Genomic DNA, 21,534 nt, shown 5'->3' with positions numbered 1-21,534 from the left:
AGTGTAGCACATCATGAACCTTTGAGGCGCTCTCCCTCAGCCACAGTATCCAGAACCTCTGAACCTCCTGAAGGGATCATGAAAGAAGAGGAGGTAAGATTTGAGGAGGAGGTCACACTACAGACCAACATCTCTTCCTTCTCTCTAGGCAAGGCAGTGATGCCTCCTCTGCTGTCTCTAGCAAACAACTTCAGGCTATTTCAAGATTTGGCAAAATAGGTAGCAGACAGTTTGCAGATACCTCTTGAGGAGGTAAAAGACACCCATCATAAACTTCTGGACATCTTGCGTTCCTCCTCTTCCTCCAGAATAACTCTCCCCATCAACGAGGTCCTTCTGGACCAATCCAAGCTTAGATGGCAAACTCAATCATTGGTCATGCCTACCTGCAAATGGGCTGATAAGAAATATTATGTCGTGGCTAAGGATACAGAATTTTTTTCCCCATCCCCTCCCTAATTCAATTGTTGTGGATGCAGTGAACTCCCTAGGTCATCCACACCAGGTGAAGTCCACCCCTTATAACAGTGACTGGAAGCGTCTCGACCTATTTGGAAAAAGGCCTATTCATCCACCACACTGTAATTTAGAATTGCAAATTATCAGGCCCTGACAGCAAAATATAATTACGTCAGTTACTCCAAGCTCAACACATTTATTGATCAGCTCCCAGAATCACACCAGGAACAGTTTCATGCCATTGTTAACAAAGGACAACTGGTGGCCAAGACAGCACTGCAGTCAGTGCTTGATGCAGCCAAGACAACAGCCCAATCCATCTCCACAGCTGTTGTTATGTGGCGAGCATCATGGTTGCACCTGTCCAGCTTCCCTTTGAGGGCAACAAATTGTTTGCCGAGAAGGCTGACTTGTCCCTCCATACTCTCAAAGATTCCAGGGCTACTCCTCAGTCATTAGGGATTTATATACCTGACAAAAAAGAAAATTTAGTCTTGAGCCTCAACATAAATCCCACACAGCACACTTTCCAACTCAGTGCTACTATGAGCCTCAGAGGAAAAAAATCCAGATTTTCAAAATGCAAACCATCAGACCCTCAGTCTTCCTCTTCACAACCATCCGCCTCAAAACGTTAATTTTGATGCCTTGATTAGGGTGCCGAGAGACCACTCCCCTCAACACCAACTCCAGCTAGCCAACCTGTCGCATCCATTTGGGTGCCGCCTTGCTCTGTTCCACAACTGGGAACAAATAACATCTGATAAATGGGTTCTGGAAATCATCCACAATGGGTATGCAATCTATTTTATCTCCCTTCCCCCTCCCGCAACACCCTTTCCCATCCCTCTTCAGAGACCCTTCTCACGAGAGTCTGTTTTAACAAGAAATAGATCACCTTCTCTGCTTAGGAGCCGTAGAACCTGTGACTCAGCACCTATGAGGCAAAGGTTTTTACTCTTTTTATTTCCTGGTACCAAGAAGAAGGGAGGTTGGAGACCCCATGCTGGACCTCAGAGCACTGAACAAATTTGTCAAGGCTCAAAAATTCAAGATGGTCACACTAGCAGTGATTATTCCATCTTTGGAACAGGGAGATTTTGTTCTCGGCCCATACCTATTTCCACATATCAGTCTTACCTTCTGACGGACAATTCCTCAGATTTACTCTGGACCAGGATCATCACCAGTACAGAGTATTCCCCTTTGGTCACTCATCGGCTCTGAGAGTATTCTCCAAGGTCCTCTCCGTAGTGGGAAGGGGATCATGATCTACCCCTACCTGGACAATTGTCTCCTCAGAATCCTCTCCTTCGACGAGGCTCTTCAGATCACCCAAACAACTGTGGAGTTGTTCACGGATTTGGCCCTACAGATCAATGTCCAAAAATCGACGTTAGCCCTGGTACAGTGCCTAGAATTTATAGCCAATCTTGACTCATCACAGGCGAGGATGCTCCTTTCACAGCAGAGATTCCACAACTTGTCCACACTCATAGATTCAGTACAAACCACCCTCTAATATCAGCCAGACACTGCCTTCAACTTCTGGGGCATATGGCTGCAAGCAGGTCCCTGATAACTCATGCCAGGCTTCACATGAAGTGTTTCCAGGTGTGGTTCTGCTCGGTTTACAGGCCGAACAGAGACAGACTAGACAAACCTCTGTCGCTGCCCACCAAAGTCAAACACTCCCTGGACTAGTGGAAGGACCCAACAAATGTCTGCACAGGGATCCCCTTCTCAGAATCTTCCCCATCATTACTACTCACCACTGATGCATCCCTCATAGGGTAGTGCGCACATCTCAACAACCTCACGACACAGGACAAGTGGTCATCCATGGAGACGTCTCTTCACATCAACCTCTTTGAACTCAGAGCAGTCAGATGTGCTCACTTCTTTCCGCTGATCAGAAGTACACATACAGGGTCATAACAGACAACATAGCATGCATGTACTGCGTTACATAAACAAGGGGGGCACCAGATTACCCTCCCTTTGCACAAAAGCACTAAAGCTATGGAACCTGGTGCCTTTCCCACAGTATCACAATATCAGCGTTGTACCTTCCAGGAGTACAGAACACAACATCAGACAGTCTCAGCCACAGGTTCCCACATGACCATGAATGGGAGATGAACTCAGAAGTACTACACAACATATTCAGACGGTGGGGGACACAGACCATAGACTTATTCGCCACTTAACCTGAACAAGAAACGTCCATCCTACTGCTCCAGGGCAGGCCTCGGACAACACTCCTTAGGGGATGCTCTTCTTCTCTCGTGGGATAAGGGCCTTCTATACATCCCTCTATTATTAAAATTCCTGTTAAAAATACAGAGAGAGAGAGCAAACATCATACTGATTGCTCCCACCTGGCCGAGACAGTTGTGGTACCCTTACCTATCACAGCTGGCAAGGTGTTTGCCAACCCCTCTTCAACCTACTCCATACCTCCTCTTGCAGAACGAAAGACACACTCTCCACCCCAACCTGCAGATACTCCGTCTCAACGCCTGGCTCCTTCATGGTTCAGCGCATAGAAAGGTCCTGCTCTGAGAAGGTACAGAAAGTGTAACTACACAGTAGGAAATCGGCTACTCGTCATATGTACCTGCAAAAGTGGACCGGGTTTCAGATTTGATGTAATTCCAAGCAAATTTCCCTGACATCTGCTACTCTCTAAATGGAAATCGGGACTATCTCTTAGTTCACTGAAGGTACACCTAGCAGCCTTTCATCAACAAATAGAGGGATACTCAGGGTTCTCGCATCCAACTACAAAATGATTCCTCAAGGGTATAGTAAACTTTTTTCCCTAACCCAGGCGTCCCACCCTAATATGGGACCTAGAACTTAGAGTACTTAAGAGCCTAACTAGGCCGCCCTTTGAACCCATGGCCACTTGTTTGCTCACATACCTGTCAATGAAGACAGCATTCCTGGTGGCAATCGCCTTGGCAAGGAGAATAGGGGAGATATCGGCACTGATGACTCACCCCCGTTATACAGTATTCTTTCGAGACAAGGTTACTCTCAGACTGCACCTGAAGTTCATCCCCAAGGTGATTTTGGTTTTTCACATGAATCAACTGATTCACCTCCCAACTTTTTACCCTAAGCCTTACTGGGATAACAGGGAGGCTGTACTACACATGGTTAGAAGGACTCTGGCCTTTTACCTGGACAGGACAAAGACCTTTAGGAAATCTCCTAAGCTCTTCCTTTCCATTGCAGACTCATCAAAAGGTACAGCAGTATCCGCACAGAGACTCTCAAAATGGGTCTCGAACTGCATTAAACGATGCTATGAGATTTACAAGATCATTCGTCCATCTGAAATCTGTACCCATTCCACCAGGTCAATTTCCACCTCAGTTTCCTTCCTCAAGAATGTCCCTATTTTGGAAATCTGTAGACCAGCCACCTGGGTGTTTGTACATACCTTGGCAGAACACTATGCAGTTACAGGTGACTCAGCTTCTGATGCCAACTTTGGTGCTGCAGTATTATCATCTATAACAGATGCACCTCCAAAGCCCCAGCTCTCCATTGGGATACTGCTCATGAGTCACAGCGGAGCACCCATAGGGATACTACTTGAAGAAGAAGAGGAAGTTACTCACCTTGTGCAGTAACGATAGTTCTTTGAGATGCATATCCCTAGGAGTGTTCCATGACCCACCATCCTCCTCTCCACTTCAGAGTTCTTGTCAGGGACTCTGCAATAGAGAAGAAACTAAGGGGGGGTTTGCCCATGCAGCGCTGGTTAGCCCCATGGCAGAGCACAGTGGGGAGTACAGTGTACGTGCGGGCCGAATGGACACTGCTACCAAAGTTCTCTAATCAGTAGCTCAGGGAGACAAGAACACCTACGCTGTGGCTCTTTTGGTTAATGTTGAGTTCTAATTTGACTCCTGAACCACTGAGGTCGGAGTACCACTGTCTTAAAAGTAAATGATGCAGGCTATCCTAGATGGGAAAACTCAGGGTCCCTTATTCCCTTGCAAATGTTCCCCAGAAGGAAAAGAAAATCAAGACAGATTGTGCTTCCCCGATGCTTAGCTTTTTGGAGAAGGGTAGTGAGTGCACAATAATTTGGTTGAAAGAAGCCATCTATTTCCAGGGCCTATGCTAAACTATATAAAATCTCTAATGAAAAATGGGATAAATATGGCTCTGCCCATAAGGTAGACTTCAAGATATCCTCCTTGGGTTAAAAATAAAAAAAGACCACTGTCTCTGTTGAGGGTGCTGTTGCCCCTAAAGATCAGTGAACAAAAGATTAGAAAGAATTTATTTAAAGGGGACATGATAGAACTTTGTTGGTGCTACATGCTGCTTTGTCCTTTGCCTCCACTTCTAAAGCCCTTCCCTAGCCTAGCCTTTGTGGATGTGGTTAACTCATCTATCAGTCTCCAGACTAGAGGACTGCTCTGTTATGAGAAGACATATTTGCAGTTAGTTCAAATTGACTGTTACCTGCTATCAAGTGTGCTGTAAGTGTAAAGTGTCCTTTGAAGAAGAAAAGCAAGCATTTCTCATTGACTTTTTGCCTAAATCTATTAAATCTTACCGACAGACCCAGCAATGATTGACCTTGAATTGAATAATAGACAAATATTGATTTACTACCCTTAACCAGAGTACCAAGATAAGTGACATATTGCCTTTTTACTCATAAAAAGGATAGGCACATGTAGATACTTTCTCTGTTAAGTAAATGCACAGGACTCCACAAATCAAAGGTTAAGGTTTTAGTGGCATTTTAATGACCTGCAACAGCTACTTTTCCTCAAAAACTGGTCTATATATTCTGAACTGTATGTTTCAGGTCAAAGCTCTCCAATTCAGTTATTGTAATATTTATAAGTAATGTTTAAAAATATTTAATTGTTTTAAGTGATTTGCTGAAGACAGAGGTTAAAAGTTAATATTTTTATTTTTAGTTTGATACTAATAATTCCAATTACAGTGACAGCCATAACATTGTTACCTTTGCTAACTTATAGTTTTCAGTCCATCTCTACTGCGCAGCAATTCTATTCTTATATGCACTTTATTCTGCGAGATCATTCAAACGCAGGTCACTGGTGTAGTACATCACCTTTAATTCTCATTGGGTTACCGTTAAGAAAGGGGTACCACATTTGCCCCTTAGTATAAGAAACTGTGGAGCATCCCATTCTCTGCAATGCACATCTGACCTCATTGATTCCTAGCATAAAGGGATTAACACAGGTAACTAGATGCAGTAAAGATTGTTTATGCTTTAACCCCAGAACATTCTGTTTCACTGTTTTGTAATTAGGGAGTTCACACAGCAGGGATTAGTTACAATTAATCCTAGGGGAGTATAGACAGTTAAATATAAATTGGTTTTGATTGGGTCTTTATACTGGCCTACTAAAGAAATGATCTTTTTATATATATCATAATTGAAAAGAAAAGGATTTGTCACACCCACTATAGAATATGTGAAGCCATTTGTACCCCTAAATCCTCTTTTTCCTTGACTTTGTTTCTCAGACCACCAATTCTCCCTAGTCCTTCTCCTTCAAAATCCATTCCAATCCCACAGCCCTTCCGACCAGCAGATGAAGACCATCGGAATCAATTTGGGCAACGAGACCGCTCGTCTTCAGCACCCAATGTGCACATCAATACAATAGAGCCTGTCAATATTGATGTAAGTATCAATATAAGTTTGATCAATAACAGTGGAGTTGATCAGCTTTCTTAATACATGCCACTGAGCTCGTAAAACACACAAATGTTATTGTTCTAAATAAATCCTTGTTGATCTGCTTAAATCTTCATAAATCCTAACTAACAAGAGAAGAGTTTTTACCAGCCAGAGCTGGGAAAAAATCAGGCAATCCCTTCACAAATAATATTGAATCTCTCTTGACAATCATATCCCCACTTCTCCACACAAGCACACTGCCACTAACAATTAGTTTTAAGATCAATTCCTGAACTTATTATTGCTAGCAACACCCCACAGTGATGATCCTGAAAAGCCAGTAACAACTCATGTAAGACATCCCAAGTATTGGAAATGTTGTTTTAAATGTTTGCTTTCTTGTATCACTTACAATGGGAATAATGTTTCTGGCGTTGGAGGATGTGGTTCTTGCAATAAACTGAATTTGAAATTACCAGATGCTGCTTTGAATCTCAGAAATCGTCTATTGCCCCACATGTATGACCCTTAACATTCTCCTTGAACCTCCAATAATTTTCTACAGTATGATTGTCTTGAATTTTTTTGTCTGTATCCTTTGACATTTTGGAGGCTGAATTTTAACATTTATGAAAATGAAGGACAAATACATTGTTTCGAACTAGGCATAATGCTGTCCAGCACTATGCAAGCTACTACTAACACCAGTATCTTCCCAGTTTTTCTAACACATACCTGTATCCTAGAGAGACAAGGTGAGTGAAGTAATATCTTTTATTGGACCAGCTTCTGTTGATGAAAGAGACAAGCTTTTGAGCTTACACAGAGCTCTTCTTCAGGGCTGGGAAATGTACTCAAGAGTGTCACAGCTAAATACAAGGTGGAACAGATTGTTTAGCGTAAGTAGTTAACACACATTTTCAAGGGAACATTCAGTGAAGTAGCCTGTTAACACCTCTCCAGTCATAGGGGGCGAAAGCTGGGGGAGAGATTTAATGGGTTATAGATTGTTGTTATAAGCCATAAATCCAATGTCTCTATTCAGTCCTTGTTTTTTTTAATTTCTAGCAAACTCATGAATTTAAGCTCCCAGGCTCGTCTTTTGAAGGTGTGCAGGTTTCCTTTGAGGATGATGACTGAGAGGTCAGATATAGAATGATCTTTTTGTGATAACTGTTCACCCACAGATGATATGGTATTTTTGTCTTTTAGCATTTTTCTGTGTGAGTTCATTCGAGAATGTAGTGATTGTCTTATTTCACCTATGTAGTTGATATTGAGGCATTTAGTGCACAGGGTGAGGTATACTACATGTTGTGCTAGGCATATGTGTAGGATCTTGAAAGGTGTGTTGTGGAGGGTGTTGATCATTGTAGCAGTGGAGATATGTCTGCAGACTTTGTATCTGTTCTGGCAGGGTCTGGTGCTGCTTTGAGTTGGTGTATCCTGGTCTCTGGGGAGCTTGCTTCTGATGATGAGCTTGGAGAGATTGGGGCTATGTTTGAGGCCATAAGACAGGGTTCAGGAAAGATTTCTTTCAGGATGTGGTCTCCATTGAGTATGGGTTTTAACTGTTTAACGATACCCCATATGGGTTCCAATGTGGGGTAATAGATGACAACTGGGGATGTACAGTTGGAGGGGGGGTTATTTCTATAGTGAAGCAGGTTCTCTTGAAGTATATGGGTGGCCCATTCTATGGCGTGATCTACTTCTCTGTTGGAGTATCCTTGTTTGGTGAAGGCGGTTTTAAGAGTGTTAAGGTCTATATCCTGGAATTTCTCCTCAAAACATGTTCTGTGGTATCTGAGTGCCTGGCTGTAGACAACAGATTTCTTGGTGTGTTTGTGATGGTTATTGGATCTGTGAAAGTAGGTATGATGATCCGTGGGTTTATGTATTTAGTTGTCTGTAGGGTTCCATGGTTAAAGCTAATCGTGGTGTCCAGGAAGTTGATGTTAGTGTGGGAGTGTTCTAGAGAAAGTTTAATGGGTGGGTGGTGGTTGTTAAAGTTGTGGAGTAAGGGAGTTTAGGTCATCTGTCCAGAGGATGAAAATATCATCAGTGTATCCCAGGTATATCATTGGTTTCATGGTGCATTTGTCCAGAAATTCTTCCTCAAGGTGGCCCATGAAGAAATTGGCATATTGGGGAGCTATCCCAGTATCCATGGTTGTTCCCATGATTTGGACAAAGTGTTGTTGAATGTAAAATTGTTATGGGTGAGGATAAAATGGATGAGTTTGGCGATGTGATTGGGGTACTAAAGCCTGAATCCTGGTTTTTAGTACCATTACCTGTCCGTTAGCCTGCCCTCTGAAAATCACTGAGTTGTCAGTTGAGTTGTTTTGATTTAGCAGCAAAGCTACCGAAACATAAAGATGAACAAACTCCTTGAACCTGTGATCTAAGTAAGAGCAAAAGGTTAGTACATTAACCTACTGGGTCACCAGGCCACCAGATTCAAACACTTAAGGCTCATTAATGAAAAGTGATGCGTGAAGGGAATTTGCATAACTTTTCTCTGTTCAAAAATTGATGTTTACTACTACTTGTAAAATTGCTCAGTTATTGTGTTATGGTCCCTGGATATTTTGTAGCAAATGCAATCAATGCATACTACATTGCAACCTAAAAGAACCTGATAAAATTAATTAACATCTTTGAAAAGAACTTGAGAGCATTTGGTGTAGAAATCAGGTACCTTGTTACAGGAAAAGCTTAAGGAAACTTTTGTGAATCAGTATCGTCCACTTAAGAAATTGGTGTCCCAGCTTCTGATATGACATTCAAGAGCATTTTATGTCTCTCACAACATAACTGGAAAAATGATTCCTGATTTGGTTCAATATTTCCCCTTTCATGTTGACTAATTGCAGGCCTAAATCAATACCTGCAAGTATGTATCTGTTTTAACTAGCCTATATTTCAGGTTAGTGTTGGGTTACACTATTTGAAATTAAGTGATTTCTTAAAGTTTCATACATTATTATATATTTTGTGTGCTACTGTAATTATTAGATTGTAAGCTTTTCAGGGCAGAGGCTGGCTTTTACTCTTTGGACAATTCTTAGTGTGATGGAGCTTCAATCCCGATGGGGCCTTTTAGGCAATACAGTGATACAAATAATAATATATGAACCAGATACATACACTTGTGCTTTTGTTTGTAGGACTTGATTAGAGACCAGGGGTTACGAGGAGAGGGAGGTAAGTAGTCTTAGAACTATCTTCTCTTACTAAATGTAATGACATGATTGCCTTAGCCCCTCCCCTTTGTACTACTTCATTCCTCCAAACACAGACACAGAGAGAAATGTGAAAAGAGCAATGAAATGTATTTACATTTGTTTGTCCATGATGTTTAGCATCTGTCTGATCAGGGTTTCAGTCATTCTAGGAGTGGGGGAGAGGGAAGGAGGAAAGGCTGTGAAATGGTAGCCAGTGTTTTTTAATTTTAAAATAATTGTATTTCTAAAGGGGAATTCCCTCTGTTCCTGATGGAGCCTTGAGGATTCTCCCCAACATATACTTAACCTCCAATCCCATTCTCAAAGCCCTTTATGTCAGCCATGACCCTTCCATCTAAGGAGTCATCAGGGACTTCCTTTGAAGTCTGTCAACATGTTTTGTGAACCTGGCCATATAAACTGCTGTGTGTTGTAAATGGCATTAGATACTTGAGCTCCTTCTTCCCTTCTCCCCAGCTGAAGCTGCTGCTTTGCTGTACTGCATGCCTTTGTTAACCTGGGAAACAAATAATTATGACTATTAAAGCCTGATCTCTTGTATGCCTTTCAACAGCACTGTTGTAGACAGCCTTAACTCTTAGCTAAGGCAAAATTAGTGAAAAAAAACAGAATTACCATTTTTCTTCACGTGTCACACATGAGCCCACAATCACTACTGTGAAGTCTGCTTTCCCTAGGAAGAACCCTAAGCACTGGCTGTCAAGGTCTTGTGAAAATGTCTCCTTTGTTGTACTTAGTCACTTGAGATGACATAGCTGACTCTTAATAAAGAGGAGATGTATGTGACCACTCACCCTGCTCCAAATAATGAACAGGCCTGATATTTCCTATTAACTATGACTTGCTTCACCCCTCAGCAAAGTCTTGAGTTAGCCTGATCTCTCTAGCTCAGTGGCTAGGGTCTTATACCTTAAGCTACAACTGACTTTGGTTTTGCCATCTGTATCTGGTAACTAGTAAGGTGGTAGCTGGCTACTGCTTTGTGTTTTCAGGAGCTATGATTCCTTATACTGGCTCTAGTACCACCCCTTTTTTCCCCCGCCTTAAATCCATGAACCTACTTATAAAGAATTTGCCAGTTTTAACTATCTTGTATGTCTTGATAGCTGTGGCTTTCAACAAGTTTTGCCCATTATGTCCAGCATTTAAATGTCATACTATCATGTCAGTTTTAACTTTGGTCATAAGCTGTCTGCTTGGCATCTGAGTACAATTGGCTATTCCCATTCTTGAAAGTATGTTTTTAATAATTGGAGATGTTTTTTTCCCTTCAAAATCCAGAAGCAATCTATGAATAGGCGTCAAAGCCTCCTAGTTATTTCCCATGACTTCTTTCATTTCTTCTGTGTGTCTGTCTTCCTGTCTCTGCCTGCCCGTCTCTTTCTCTCTAACAGCCCCTTTGAACCAGCTGATGCGCTGTCTTCGGAAATACCAATCCCGGACTCCCAGTCCCCTCCTACATTCTGTCCCCAGTGAAATAGTGTTTGATTTTGAGCCTGGCCCAGTGTTCAGAGGTAGTTGGGCTCTTCTTTCTCGTTTTCACCCCAAACAAAATAAGTAACACTACAGATGCTGTTTGTGCCTCACCCTCACACCGTGTGTATGTAAGTGTGTGAGTTTACCAAAACACCTCAATTTTTTGCTTGGCCTGGCTGGAATGCTTTGAATGTGCTTTTCACACATACTCACGTCCACCTTTATACATATGCAACTACTGTATGTTAAATCTGACTTAAAGGTTCTAAAGCAAGGAATTTCAGAGTTAAGGTTTCCATACTGTCCCTAATATAGCTTGTTTATTGCAGGGATCTCAGATTGCAGTGGAATGAGGCCAAGGACATAGTGACATCCTTAACTTTGAATTTCCTTGACTGTCAATTTAATGTTCTAAGAGTTTTCTATATTTAACATTCTCTGTTTTTTAAAAGTACTGTAAGAAATAAAATGCAAATTGCAAACATTTCCCTTGATATTTTGTTAGGTCTTAGGCTTTTGGAGATCACGTAAGTGTCAACTTGCTATGATTCATATGTTTTCAGAGAGTTGCACTGACATCAAGTTGGGGATCTAGATAAGTTGGATCAGATCAGACACTAGTGCAGTTATTGCAGTTCTCTGCATAGTCCCATTAAAGTCAATACTTGTTTGTGTACTAAAATTACTAAACAAGATCATCATTTTGATTTCTTATCAGGCCTAAGGATCTCTCAGGCATGAGGCCGTCAATAGATCTGTTGTTGTATTGTACAAAATCCCAGAGTACTCAGTGGGATTTCATATACTAAAGATACCAAGTATTAAACAATAGCCTAGAATATTAGTGTGTGTGTGTGTGTATATATATATATATATAGATAGATAGATAGTAATGGATAGTCCAGTGCATACTGTATATGTTTTTCAAATACTACTATCCTGGCTGTTTCAAAGATTTTTGTTTCAGGATACTAAGAGCAATTCACTTTATGGACTAAACTCTTGGAAAATTGTTCCAATGATCTTTTTGAAGAGAGGCATTTGCTATTCAGTTTTCATCTAACAGACATGACTAAACAAATCAGAATTAATTAAATATAGTGCATAAAATATATCTTCAGATTGCAGGCTGATGGCTTGCTGTACAAGTTTCAGTCCAACAGAAGCTGAAGTAGTCAAACTATAATTACTGGAAAAACAAGGCTTCTAGGTTACTTACAAATAGATTAACTAAAGCAGTTCTAACTTTGTGCTGTAATCATATTCTCATGGAAGGCTGAGTATTGTGTTGCTATTTCTGTATCTTCTGTTTAAAGTTGAATACAAGACCTACCTCTAAGGAAGAAACCATTCTTGTTGAACTTTGACATTACAGCTAAAATCTATAATCTAATAAGGTTGTAGGAAAATAGCACCTGTCCTTTAAATGTCAGACAGTTAAGTTGAAATGTTTGTAATTCAGAAACATGGTAAAATTAACACAAAAAACCTAGCTACTATGATATTAGTATAAAAAGGAGGAAATACTAAGGTATTAGATTTTAAAAATAAAACCCCACCCTTGCAAAATCAGTGGTTTCCAACTATTGGTACAAGTCTGCTTAGGTAAGACACCTGGCACATTTATCAGTACTAGTGCTTCACACCTTTATGATAATATTCTAGCTACTCCTTCCCAACCTTTATGATGAGTTTTCGTGATGGCCTGTGTATCCCTTTTGTCTGCCTCCCCTTTTCAACGCTGGGTTTTGGAGCAATGAGATCAAACCTAATTGAAAGGGCAGTAGCAGCCGTGGTCTCAGTCTGGCAGGCTGGTATACCCTGAAAAGTAGGAACCATTGAGCTCTAGTGCAGCAGTTATTAATTGGGATTTTAATACTGCTTCAGTAGAAGTCTCCTTTCTAACAAGAATGGAGCTGCTGCATGAATTAGAGGAAGGAAAAATAAGTGGCTTGTACCAATTCCTCAAGCACCACTGTAATAGAAAATATCTGTGAAATACTGGAGGTCTTGCATGGTGACATGTAATGATTAGCAGAGCAGCACAAACTTAACTAAAAAGTGGCCCTGTTTTATGTCCCTCATGTTGGGAGTGTCAGTTTAACCTCGCTACTAATAATTATAGGCTATTTTAGAAAGCAGTATCTAGTTTGAAGTGTTCTGTATAAACAGGCATTGAAACTCTGAAATGCAATCCTGTTATTAGTGACATTTTTCTGTGTAGCTTTGTTTACATACACTGTATGCTAGGCAGATGGACTGCTCTTTTTGTATTTAATGGAATAAAACTCAAGCAGCTAACTAAAGTACTTGTTCTTTTGAATCCCCAGTGCACTCTAGTATGTTACTTTGAAATAAGTGCTCTCTGCTAGCAGCTAGCTTTGAAACAGCCAAATGTTTTTGAGATGGCACTTGAGGACTCAACTGGAAAACATCCCTAGTTTTTATAGTCAATCCATTTTAATCCCAATTTGTTGCATCCCTGCAATTGTCAGGGCCCTAAAAAGTTGGCAACAGCAAGTCTGGGAAGCTGGCTCTGTTAACTAAAGTATTAAATTTTTATTTTTGTTATCAAAGAAACTGGATATATCAAAAATAATGTGTAGTGGTGTTTTTGTTGTTCAAAGAGACTGTCCTTTTAATAAATCAGTAACCAGGTATTGAAGACTCTTTGGCATACAGGGATGTTGCTGTAGATTAAATTTTGGTCTTTCCTGCTTTCTGAGTAAGACTTCAGTACTAATCAGATATTAATACAGTATTCCTAAGTGCACGTTTCCGTACTCTTAACATTTACATTTGTGTTTGGAGATATTGCATCTTAAACACAATTCCTGCACTTAATATTTTTTACAATAAATTAGTATATACACTGTCTTTATAAAAAAAATTTACATAAAAATTCTTCCATTTATCTAATCTCCAATTTAGGTTCAACCACCGGTTTGTCTGCCACCCCACCTGCCTCCTTGCCTGGGTCCCTTACCAGTGTGAAAGCTTTACAGAAGTCCCCCGGACCACAACGAGAGAGGAAGTCATCCTCATCCTCAGAAGACAGGAATAGAATGGTAAGGGGCAGATCAACTATGTATTACTGCTTTTGTATTAGGCATCCTTATTCCTTCATCAAAGCCATGTAGAATTATTCTGAAGAAACTGATATTTGCTATCATATACGTTAAGCCAATAAATAAGATAACAGGACAACATTAGGCTACTTAGATGTATGAATCAGTTGTAAATCACTGAGTATATACAGGTTTTCTAGATGGCATCCAAAAGATTCTATATACTTCATAGTGTGGGGTGCTGATCTCCCTGAGAGAAAAACTTTTAGAATTTTCTTACATCTCACACATTTTAGCTTCCTGATTCTAGATTTAGCCTAATCCCCTGAAAGTTACTGGGTTTTTAAAATTCACAATTTAACCATTATTTGTCTTTCAAATTCCAACCTAGTCATGAGTTTTTTGGTTTATTAATAATATCTCAATTTTACTAGTGACAACTACCAAAAATCTGACTCAGTGATGAATGCCTCCATGATAGGAAATTATTTAGTGCACCTCTGTGCCAGAGTTTAGAGGTACAGTATGTGCTCATCTTCAAAAAAATCACAAACACTTAAGAGTAAAGATTAAATTGTAAATAAAATATTACTAAGTACTTACTTTGGAAATCAAATGAAAATAAATTTTGCCTAATGATAAATGACCTATTAAGGCTTCAGGTTTAGAAAGATACCCAAGTAGCCTTTAGCTGGGGAAAAACCTGTTTTAATGAAGATTACTACAGTTGCATTTCTTTTCAAAGAAAACCCTTGGTCGACGGGACTCAAGTGATGATTGGGAGATACCAGATGGGCAGATTACAGTCGGACAAAGGATAGGATCTGGATCATTTGGAACAGTCTACAAGGGAAAGTGGCATGGTATGTAATCGTTGTGGTAAAGTACTGTTACCAAGCTTCATAGAGGAAGTTGTCTGGGTGTCTTTTTATTTAATTTTTCATTTAAACAAAGCAGTAGATCAAATGTGTGATATTGGAACTTCAACAAGTTAAGAAACAGATATCTTGCTAATTTTAGTGAGTAAAGTAATTATCACACTAAAGGTGAATCCTAATTACTCATGAGCATGAGGTGTCCATCTCTTATTGAATAAAGATTTCCAAAAGTATGTGTATGTGTGTTCTGATCTATGTTGCATTTCCTCATTGAGTGATCTGTGTATACTATATACATCTTAATTTTGTTTATTAAATGGCTATTTTTAAGGTGACGTGGCAGTGAAAATGTTGAATGTTACAGCACCCACGCCTCAGCAATTACAGGCCTTCAAGAATGAAGTAGGAGTGCTCAGGTAAGAATGTGTAAATTATCTTTTTGATGACATTAGATAATCAATATGCATTTACATAGCTTCAGGAGTTATAACTCTTGGGTATTCTATTCAGAACACTGCACTTATTCCCTTTATCATAATATTCAGAAGCAGAAATAATTAGCTTTTTTCAGAAATGTTTTGGACCTATTCCTAGTTTTTCCTTTCTAAAGATAAATTTGAACAGTGAGCAATTCTTGACCTGGCATCAGAAGTGTTTAAATCCTTCCATATAGTGAAAGAAGTTTAGAATACTGCACACACCCAGGCTGTGATATTTCCTTGATGAAACCTGCATTTGTATATTAGTACATCTAAAGGCAGTCACATCATCTGGATTGTGAAATGTCCATTAGTGCTTTCATTGATTTCCAGTGAAAATTTTCTTCTACAGGAAAACCCGACATGTGAATATCCTACTTTTCATGGGTTATTCAACAAAGCCACAGTTGGCTATTGTGACTCAGTGGTGCGAGGGTTCCAGTTTGTATCACCATTTGCATATCATTGAGACCAAATTTGAGATGATCAAACTCATTGATATTGCACGACAGACTGCACAAGGCATGGAGTAAGTATTGCATCACTTGTTTGCAAATGAACTTTGAGATAATATTGAATTCTTCTTTTTCTTTTGCTCTGCACTTGAAGTGCAAAATGAAGTTAATATCGATGTGCCACGGCCAGAGTCCTATCCTGATATATCACATCATTTTATGACCGTACTGAGTTATTGCTGCTGAAGAAAAGAGTAAAATAGGCCTTCTAATGTACTACTGTTAGAAGCATGGAGATATATTATTCAACAAGGAATATTGTTCCAAGAAGTAATATTTCAGAAGGAAATAAAGGTACTTAACAAAAATTAAAGGTAATTAGATAAACTTTAGTATGTCTAACTTTAGCCTAGTCAGTCTGTTTATCAAAGCCCCTGTAGTTCTTGTGTTAAGAAGAGTGAAACAGTAAATTTGCAGAAATCTGAAAATCTGTATCCAGAGTATTTGATTAAAAACCAAATCCTGCAAATCCTTTAGCTATTGCCAACACTTCTATTGCAGTGGATGATCAATTCTAATATAAAACATAGAGTTTCAAGACTGAAGGAAGAATATTTATCAAAAAGATGGGATGCCAAGGTTTAATTATGAGCTCTGAGATATAGTGTTAGGTTTAAAGCAAAGGACCAAATCAGTAGTCATTATGATCTTTAACCTGAGGCTTATTAACACTGAGATTTTACCTAAAAATCCTAAAATATCAGTAAAACAATAACTTTAGGGCTGTAATCTGTTGATTACTTTGATAATTCATATGTGTGCTGTTGTTTGTAGTTTAGAATACAATCCTATTTCATGCATTCATGCACCTGAAAAACTTGTGTTGAATTATGTACAACAGTTGTAAATATGGGATCTGCATTTTGGGATTTTGCAATCTCTACTTGCCTTCTAGTAATTTATACAGTTTTACACATTGTAGGATCCCCATCCCAGGCATCTAGCACCTTACAATAAAAAATAAAATAAAAATAAAACAATCACTCCGAATGCGCAATGAAACAGAACTCTGCAATATACCAGAGAAGGCAGATTACCTCATCAGCATTCAGGATCAGTTTCTTTACTGTTAACTTAAACATGTCAATCTCCAATTCTGATACAGATATTTGAGTTTCTAATTTAAATACTAGAATTCAGTATTTGAATAATACAGCTATTCATATCAACCTTAAAGAGCTCAGGTGATCCTGCAAGGACTGTGTGAGCAATCCTAACTCACAGGTGTAGTCCCACTGAAGTCAATAGGACAATTTGTGTAAATAAGTGTTTATTGGACCCATATTCTGTACTTCAACAAATTAAAATACTAGTAAGGTCAAGATTCACCCTCTGACTGAAAAATTATCAAAGTGACTAAAGTTAATAATAGTTCCAATAGATAAGATTCTATGCTGAATACAGAGGTATTTTCAGTCAAGACTTGGTGTCTGGGGATCACCATAAAGAAGGCTGGAAGGTGGAGCTGTTCAACACAGAAGGTCATTTCAAAAGCTTTGATTGAAATTCCTCGATGCTGGCTTCGAATGTTGAGTTAAACACAAATAAAAAACAAGGTTTCTGCAGCACAGCTGGTTATGTTATTCTTCAGCAATGCCAGATTTGACACTAGAAATCTATTTCTTTCTGCAAAACTGCTCCTGGTTTGATAGGACTATCAAGGGTAACTGAAGATTTACTACTTTGACTCTGTGCATTTTTAATATGTAAACTGTTTGTTGCTTCACTAGAATAGAGAGTGTACATTGAACTGTTGATGAATGAAACATCCTTTAGCCCATCCATCCCAAAACATTCTTTGTTTCTTTTCAGTTACTTGCACGCCAAGTCAATCATCCACAGAGACCTCAAGAGTAATAGTATCCTTTCCTAAAGATGTGACCTTGGAACATGACATGAAGCCTCTTTCTTGTGCCAGAAATGAACTTCCCAAAGTGAAAAGCAGCTCACAAGTGATTCTTTTCAGAAATGTTAGAGGAGAGTTGACATTTGGGTGGGAATGGGGTAATAGTACCAAGAGCAGAAAAGAAATACTCATTGCGCCTTATAATACGCTAACAAAGGGAAAGCAAGTTTTGTTGAAGTATCAGCATTCACTTCAGATAACCATTCATCTTATAAACATGGAAGGATCCTGACAACTCACTCACAGACTTCCACTATATCTGCTGTTTCCAGCAGCCCTTTAAGAATTTGACATTGCAATGTGATCATCTGGTCCATAGTCTGCTTAGTACTAGTCTAACCCACTAGTCCATTATAGCTATCTTTAGAGCAGAGGTTCCCAAACTTGGTTCGCAGCTTGTTCAGGGTAAGCCCCTGGCGGGCTGCGAGATGCTTTGTTTACCTGAGCATCCACAGGTATGGCCACTCGCAGCTCCCAGTGGCCGTGGTTCGCCGTTCCCGTCCAGTGGGAGCTGCTTTAGAGGATAGGACTTCACAGGCTATTTGGAATCTAGGCCTATGCGAGAACCGATCACTTGAAAATTATACTGTGTATGGATGCTACAAACTGGTACACCTAACACTGCAGGCAGAGGGTCATGTAATGTGTTCGTGCTTGATAGGAATCTGTATTGTCATTGCTTCTTTTCCTTTACATTTCCTCCGTAGATATATTCCTTCATGAAGACCTTACTGTAAAAATAGGTGATTTTGGTCTAGCCACAGTGAAATCACGATGGAGTGGGTCCCATCAGTTTGAACAATTGTCTGGGTCCATTCTATGGATGGTAAGTAAAGGGGAATGGTGTAGTCCTTTCAAATTATTTGGCTGTAGATGGCCTTTGAAACGTCAGCTCCTATTTTTTCAAAAGGTTTCCAAGGTTGACCAAAGGTCTCCAAACACCACTCCTCAAGCACGCAGACGTATAGAATCTGACTTAAGCTGACATGGTCAAGATCAACTAAATTAATACTTGTAACTCTTCTTTAAATACATTTTTAAAAAAATCAGCAAAATCTGAAATGTTCTCACGTTTGTTTAAAAATAATTTGCTTTTAAGTTTGATATATTCAAGTGTAGCTGATGTGAAGAAACTATCATAAAGATTATCCAGATTGATTACCTCTTCAGAAGAAACTTATTTAGTTTTGTTTAGCCCAGCTTTACCCTCCATCCACACCTTAAAACTTTGATGGCGGTCAGGGTTGTTTTAGCACTGTTGTAATTCTACTTTCAGAATTGCTTCTCAGTCTGTAAAGTGTCAGTTGGCCTGTCATAGTGCAGTAATGAACTCACCCAGTTTGATAGCCAATGGATTTAGAAATCCATGTTCAGATCCACCATATTAATGCTGTAGCCCCAGCAGTTCTGGACAGAGCCATCCCTTGGATATGGCGAATCAGGGCAACAGCTCCAGGCCCCACGCTTCAGTGTGCGTGTCATGCGGGGGGGGTGCTAGGCCGGCCTGGGGTGGAGGGGGAGTTAGGGGTGCCTGGGGGGCCAGGGCAGCCCAGGGGGTGGGATTACAGGTTCAGGGGACCAGGTTGGCCTGGGAGTCTAGTGGGGGCCTGGTGCCGGCAGCGGGGTTCGGACCTGCACTCACTGGCGGGAAGCATGCGTTGTATTTTTTTTTCTTGCTCGCCCAATGCTGCACTGGCCTTCAGTGTCCTAGCGCCGCCAGAACACGCCAGTGCCAGGCTGACCCCATCCATTGCCCTTCTGCCCCAGACCCCTCTCTTTTCTGGGAGCCCCTAGCACAAGGGGGCCCCCTGACCCCTAGCACAGGTGCCACCATGTGACGCTCCATCTTCCCTCACCCCCCAAGCACTGGTGTCTGTTCCCCACACTAGATTTCACCTGTATATAAAATATTAAGAGGGGCCTATACTGGCTGATTTGTCCTGAGTCCCGCACCCCCTTAGGGACGGCCCTGGTTCTAGAGCATCTGTTTTCAGCAGTGGACCTGAACAAATCCAAGTACATGTTTCCAAAGTTACAAGATTTTAACAAATACCTCTGGTACAGCAACTAACTGAGAGAAATTGGGTAATCAGTACGGAGGAGAGAGAGAGAGCATGGAAGCCTATGTGTTTTCCTATTGAGCAGTTGGAGCCTAAAACTGAAAGACTGCATTTGCATGGCACCTCACTTGGTGTTGTTTCACTGCTTGTTTGTTCTTTTTTAAAGCAAAAGTTTTGTATTTGGTGTGTGAGATGGCAGCCTTAGGTGGTAAAATGCAAAATAATCCTCTTTCCTTTTACAGGCACCAGAAGTAATCAGGATGCAAGATAAAAACCCTTATAGCTTTCAATCAGATGTATATGCATTTGGGATTGTTCTTTATGAACTGATGACTGGGCAGTTACCATACTCAAACATCAACAACAGGGACCAGGTAAAGAGAGCATGGGTTTGGGGAGGTTTTGATTGCACTGTCTCACTAGTCTGTTGTAGGTGTTAACTGCAATGTAGAATAATTTAGGCTAGTGAAATGAACGAGCTAATGTTTTTCAGCTGTCCCTTCTCAGTGTAGACTCATTTTGGCCACCTAGCATCATTCTCACACTTCTTTTAATTCTCTTCTGTTTTTCTTACTGCAAGTTTCAAATTCTGAAAACTCTTAAAGAGAGAACTTGTTATTTATGGTAATCTAATTTAGTTTTAATGATCTGCAAAAAGCAGATGATCTTCCGTATATTTACATTTATCCACCTTCCTCCTTGCTGATTACTTCAAATTAACATAGGCTTGAGAAATAGTTCAGGAAAAGAACTGAGGAGGCCAACAGATTGTGTCCTATATTCAGCTCATACATTGAAAAGTGCATACATTAGTTAATTGAAATTCAGGATTTCAAGCAGCTCCCAAGGTCAGCTTAGTGAAACACATGGCTTTCCAAAGTGTGCATATCCTGGAAGAAGATTACTTAATTGTGACCAACTAATCAGTAAGTCAGGCAGTGTTGAGGGAACATAATATGCCTCCATGTAACAATGTTCAGAGACCTTACTTTCTTCATAATTTTTCAGTTTAATGTGGAAATTGGATGTGTGTGTATGTGTCATGGCCTTTAGTGAAAACTGTCTAAGGTCTGGGTGATGCCATTTGTTACATTGTTTGTGTCTCCATCCCTGTTCTTGGAGTGTCAATATTGAGAAATGCAGCCATAGCAATGTTCATCCACAGAACTTAATTTTATATGGCTATGTGACAGGGTGCTATCAGCAGCACCCTGATCACTGACATTGCTGCAGCCTGGAGAAGGCTGAAGGCAATTACACACTTTCTGATGGGGGACTGGGAGCATCTGGGTGACAATCACTGGGTTAACAAGGTAATTGGGGAGAATATAAGGGGAGGAAACAGTCTGCAAGGGGCAGCCTGAGAGGGGCTCAGAGGGTGAGTCTGGGCTGGGGAGTGAGGGCTGCAGGGAAGCCTACCCTTGCTATAAGCCTGCGTTGCATGCTGTTGTTATGTAAGAGGGGAATGAATACACGCTTTGGTGAAAGATAAACAGCCTGGTATGTGTTTGTGACTGAGAAATCAACTGAACTGGCCAGGCAGTGAGGTTCACCAGATAGTGACAGAGGCGCCCTGTGACAGGCTGCTTCCATATATGTCAGAATGCTTCACAATTCATCAGATCTTGAGTGACTCATTCGCTTTCTTGTTTCTGCATTTTACATCTTTTAAAGGAGGGGGAAATGCCAACATTCCCAGCCAGCAGACTGTTACCACTTACAAGTTGTACTTGGCCCTGTTTCATTTTAA

General features: G+C 40.3%; 1 protein-coding gene across 3 annotated transcripts in view; it reads left to right on the top strand.

Annotated features, from left to right (window-relative positions):
* BRAF (B-Raf proto-oncogene, serine/threonine kinase) overlaps positions 1–21,534 on the top strand; it is a 130,493-nt gene that overhangs the window by 86,905 nt on the left and 22,054 nt on the right. For 2 of the 3 annotated variants that reach the window (XM_005296375.5, XM_042851830.2), the window contains 10 exons: positions 5,995–6,154; positions 9,325–9,361; positions 10,797–10,916; positions 13,810–13,946; positions 14,692–14,809; positions 15,156–15,240; positions 15,656–15,832; positions 17,631–17,677; positions 18,432–18,550; positions 20,027–20,158. In XM_005296375.5, the coding sequence (XP_005296432.1) occupies positions 5,995–6,154; positions 9,325–9,361; positions 10,797–10,916; positions 13,810–13,946; positions 14,692–14,809; positions 15,156–15,240; positions 15,656–15,832; positions 17,631–17,677; positions 18,432–18,550; positions 20,027–20,158 (1,132 nt within the window). The remainder of the gene's footprint in view (positions 1–5,994; positions 6,155–9,324; positions 9,362–10,796; positions 10,917–13,809; positions 13,947–14,691; positions 14,810–15,155; positions 15,241–15,655; positions 15,833–17,630; positions 17,678–18,431; positions 18,551–20,026; positions 20,159–21,534) is intronic. The other variant, XM_005296376.5, reaches the window with a different exon arrangement.

The sequence above is a fragment of the Chrysemys picta genome, chromosome 1, assembly GCF_011386835.1.
Source record: "Chrysemys picta bellii isolate R12L10 chromosome 1, ASM1138683v2, whole genome shotgun sequence".
Lineage (NCBI taxonomy): Eukaryota > Metazoa > Chordata > Testudines > Emydidae > Chrysemys > Chrysemys picta.
This window is presented reverse-complemented; position numbering and strand designations above follow the sequence as displayed.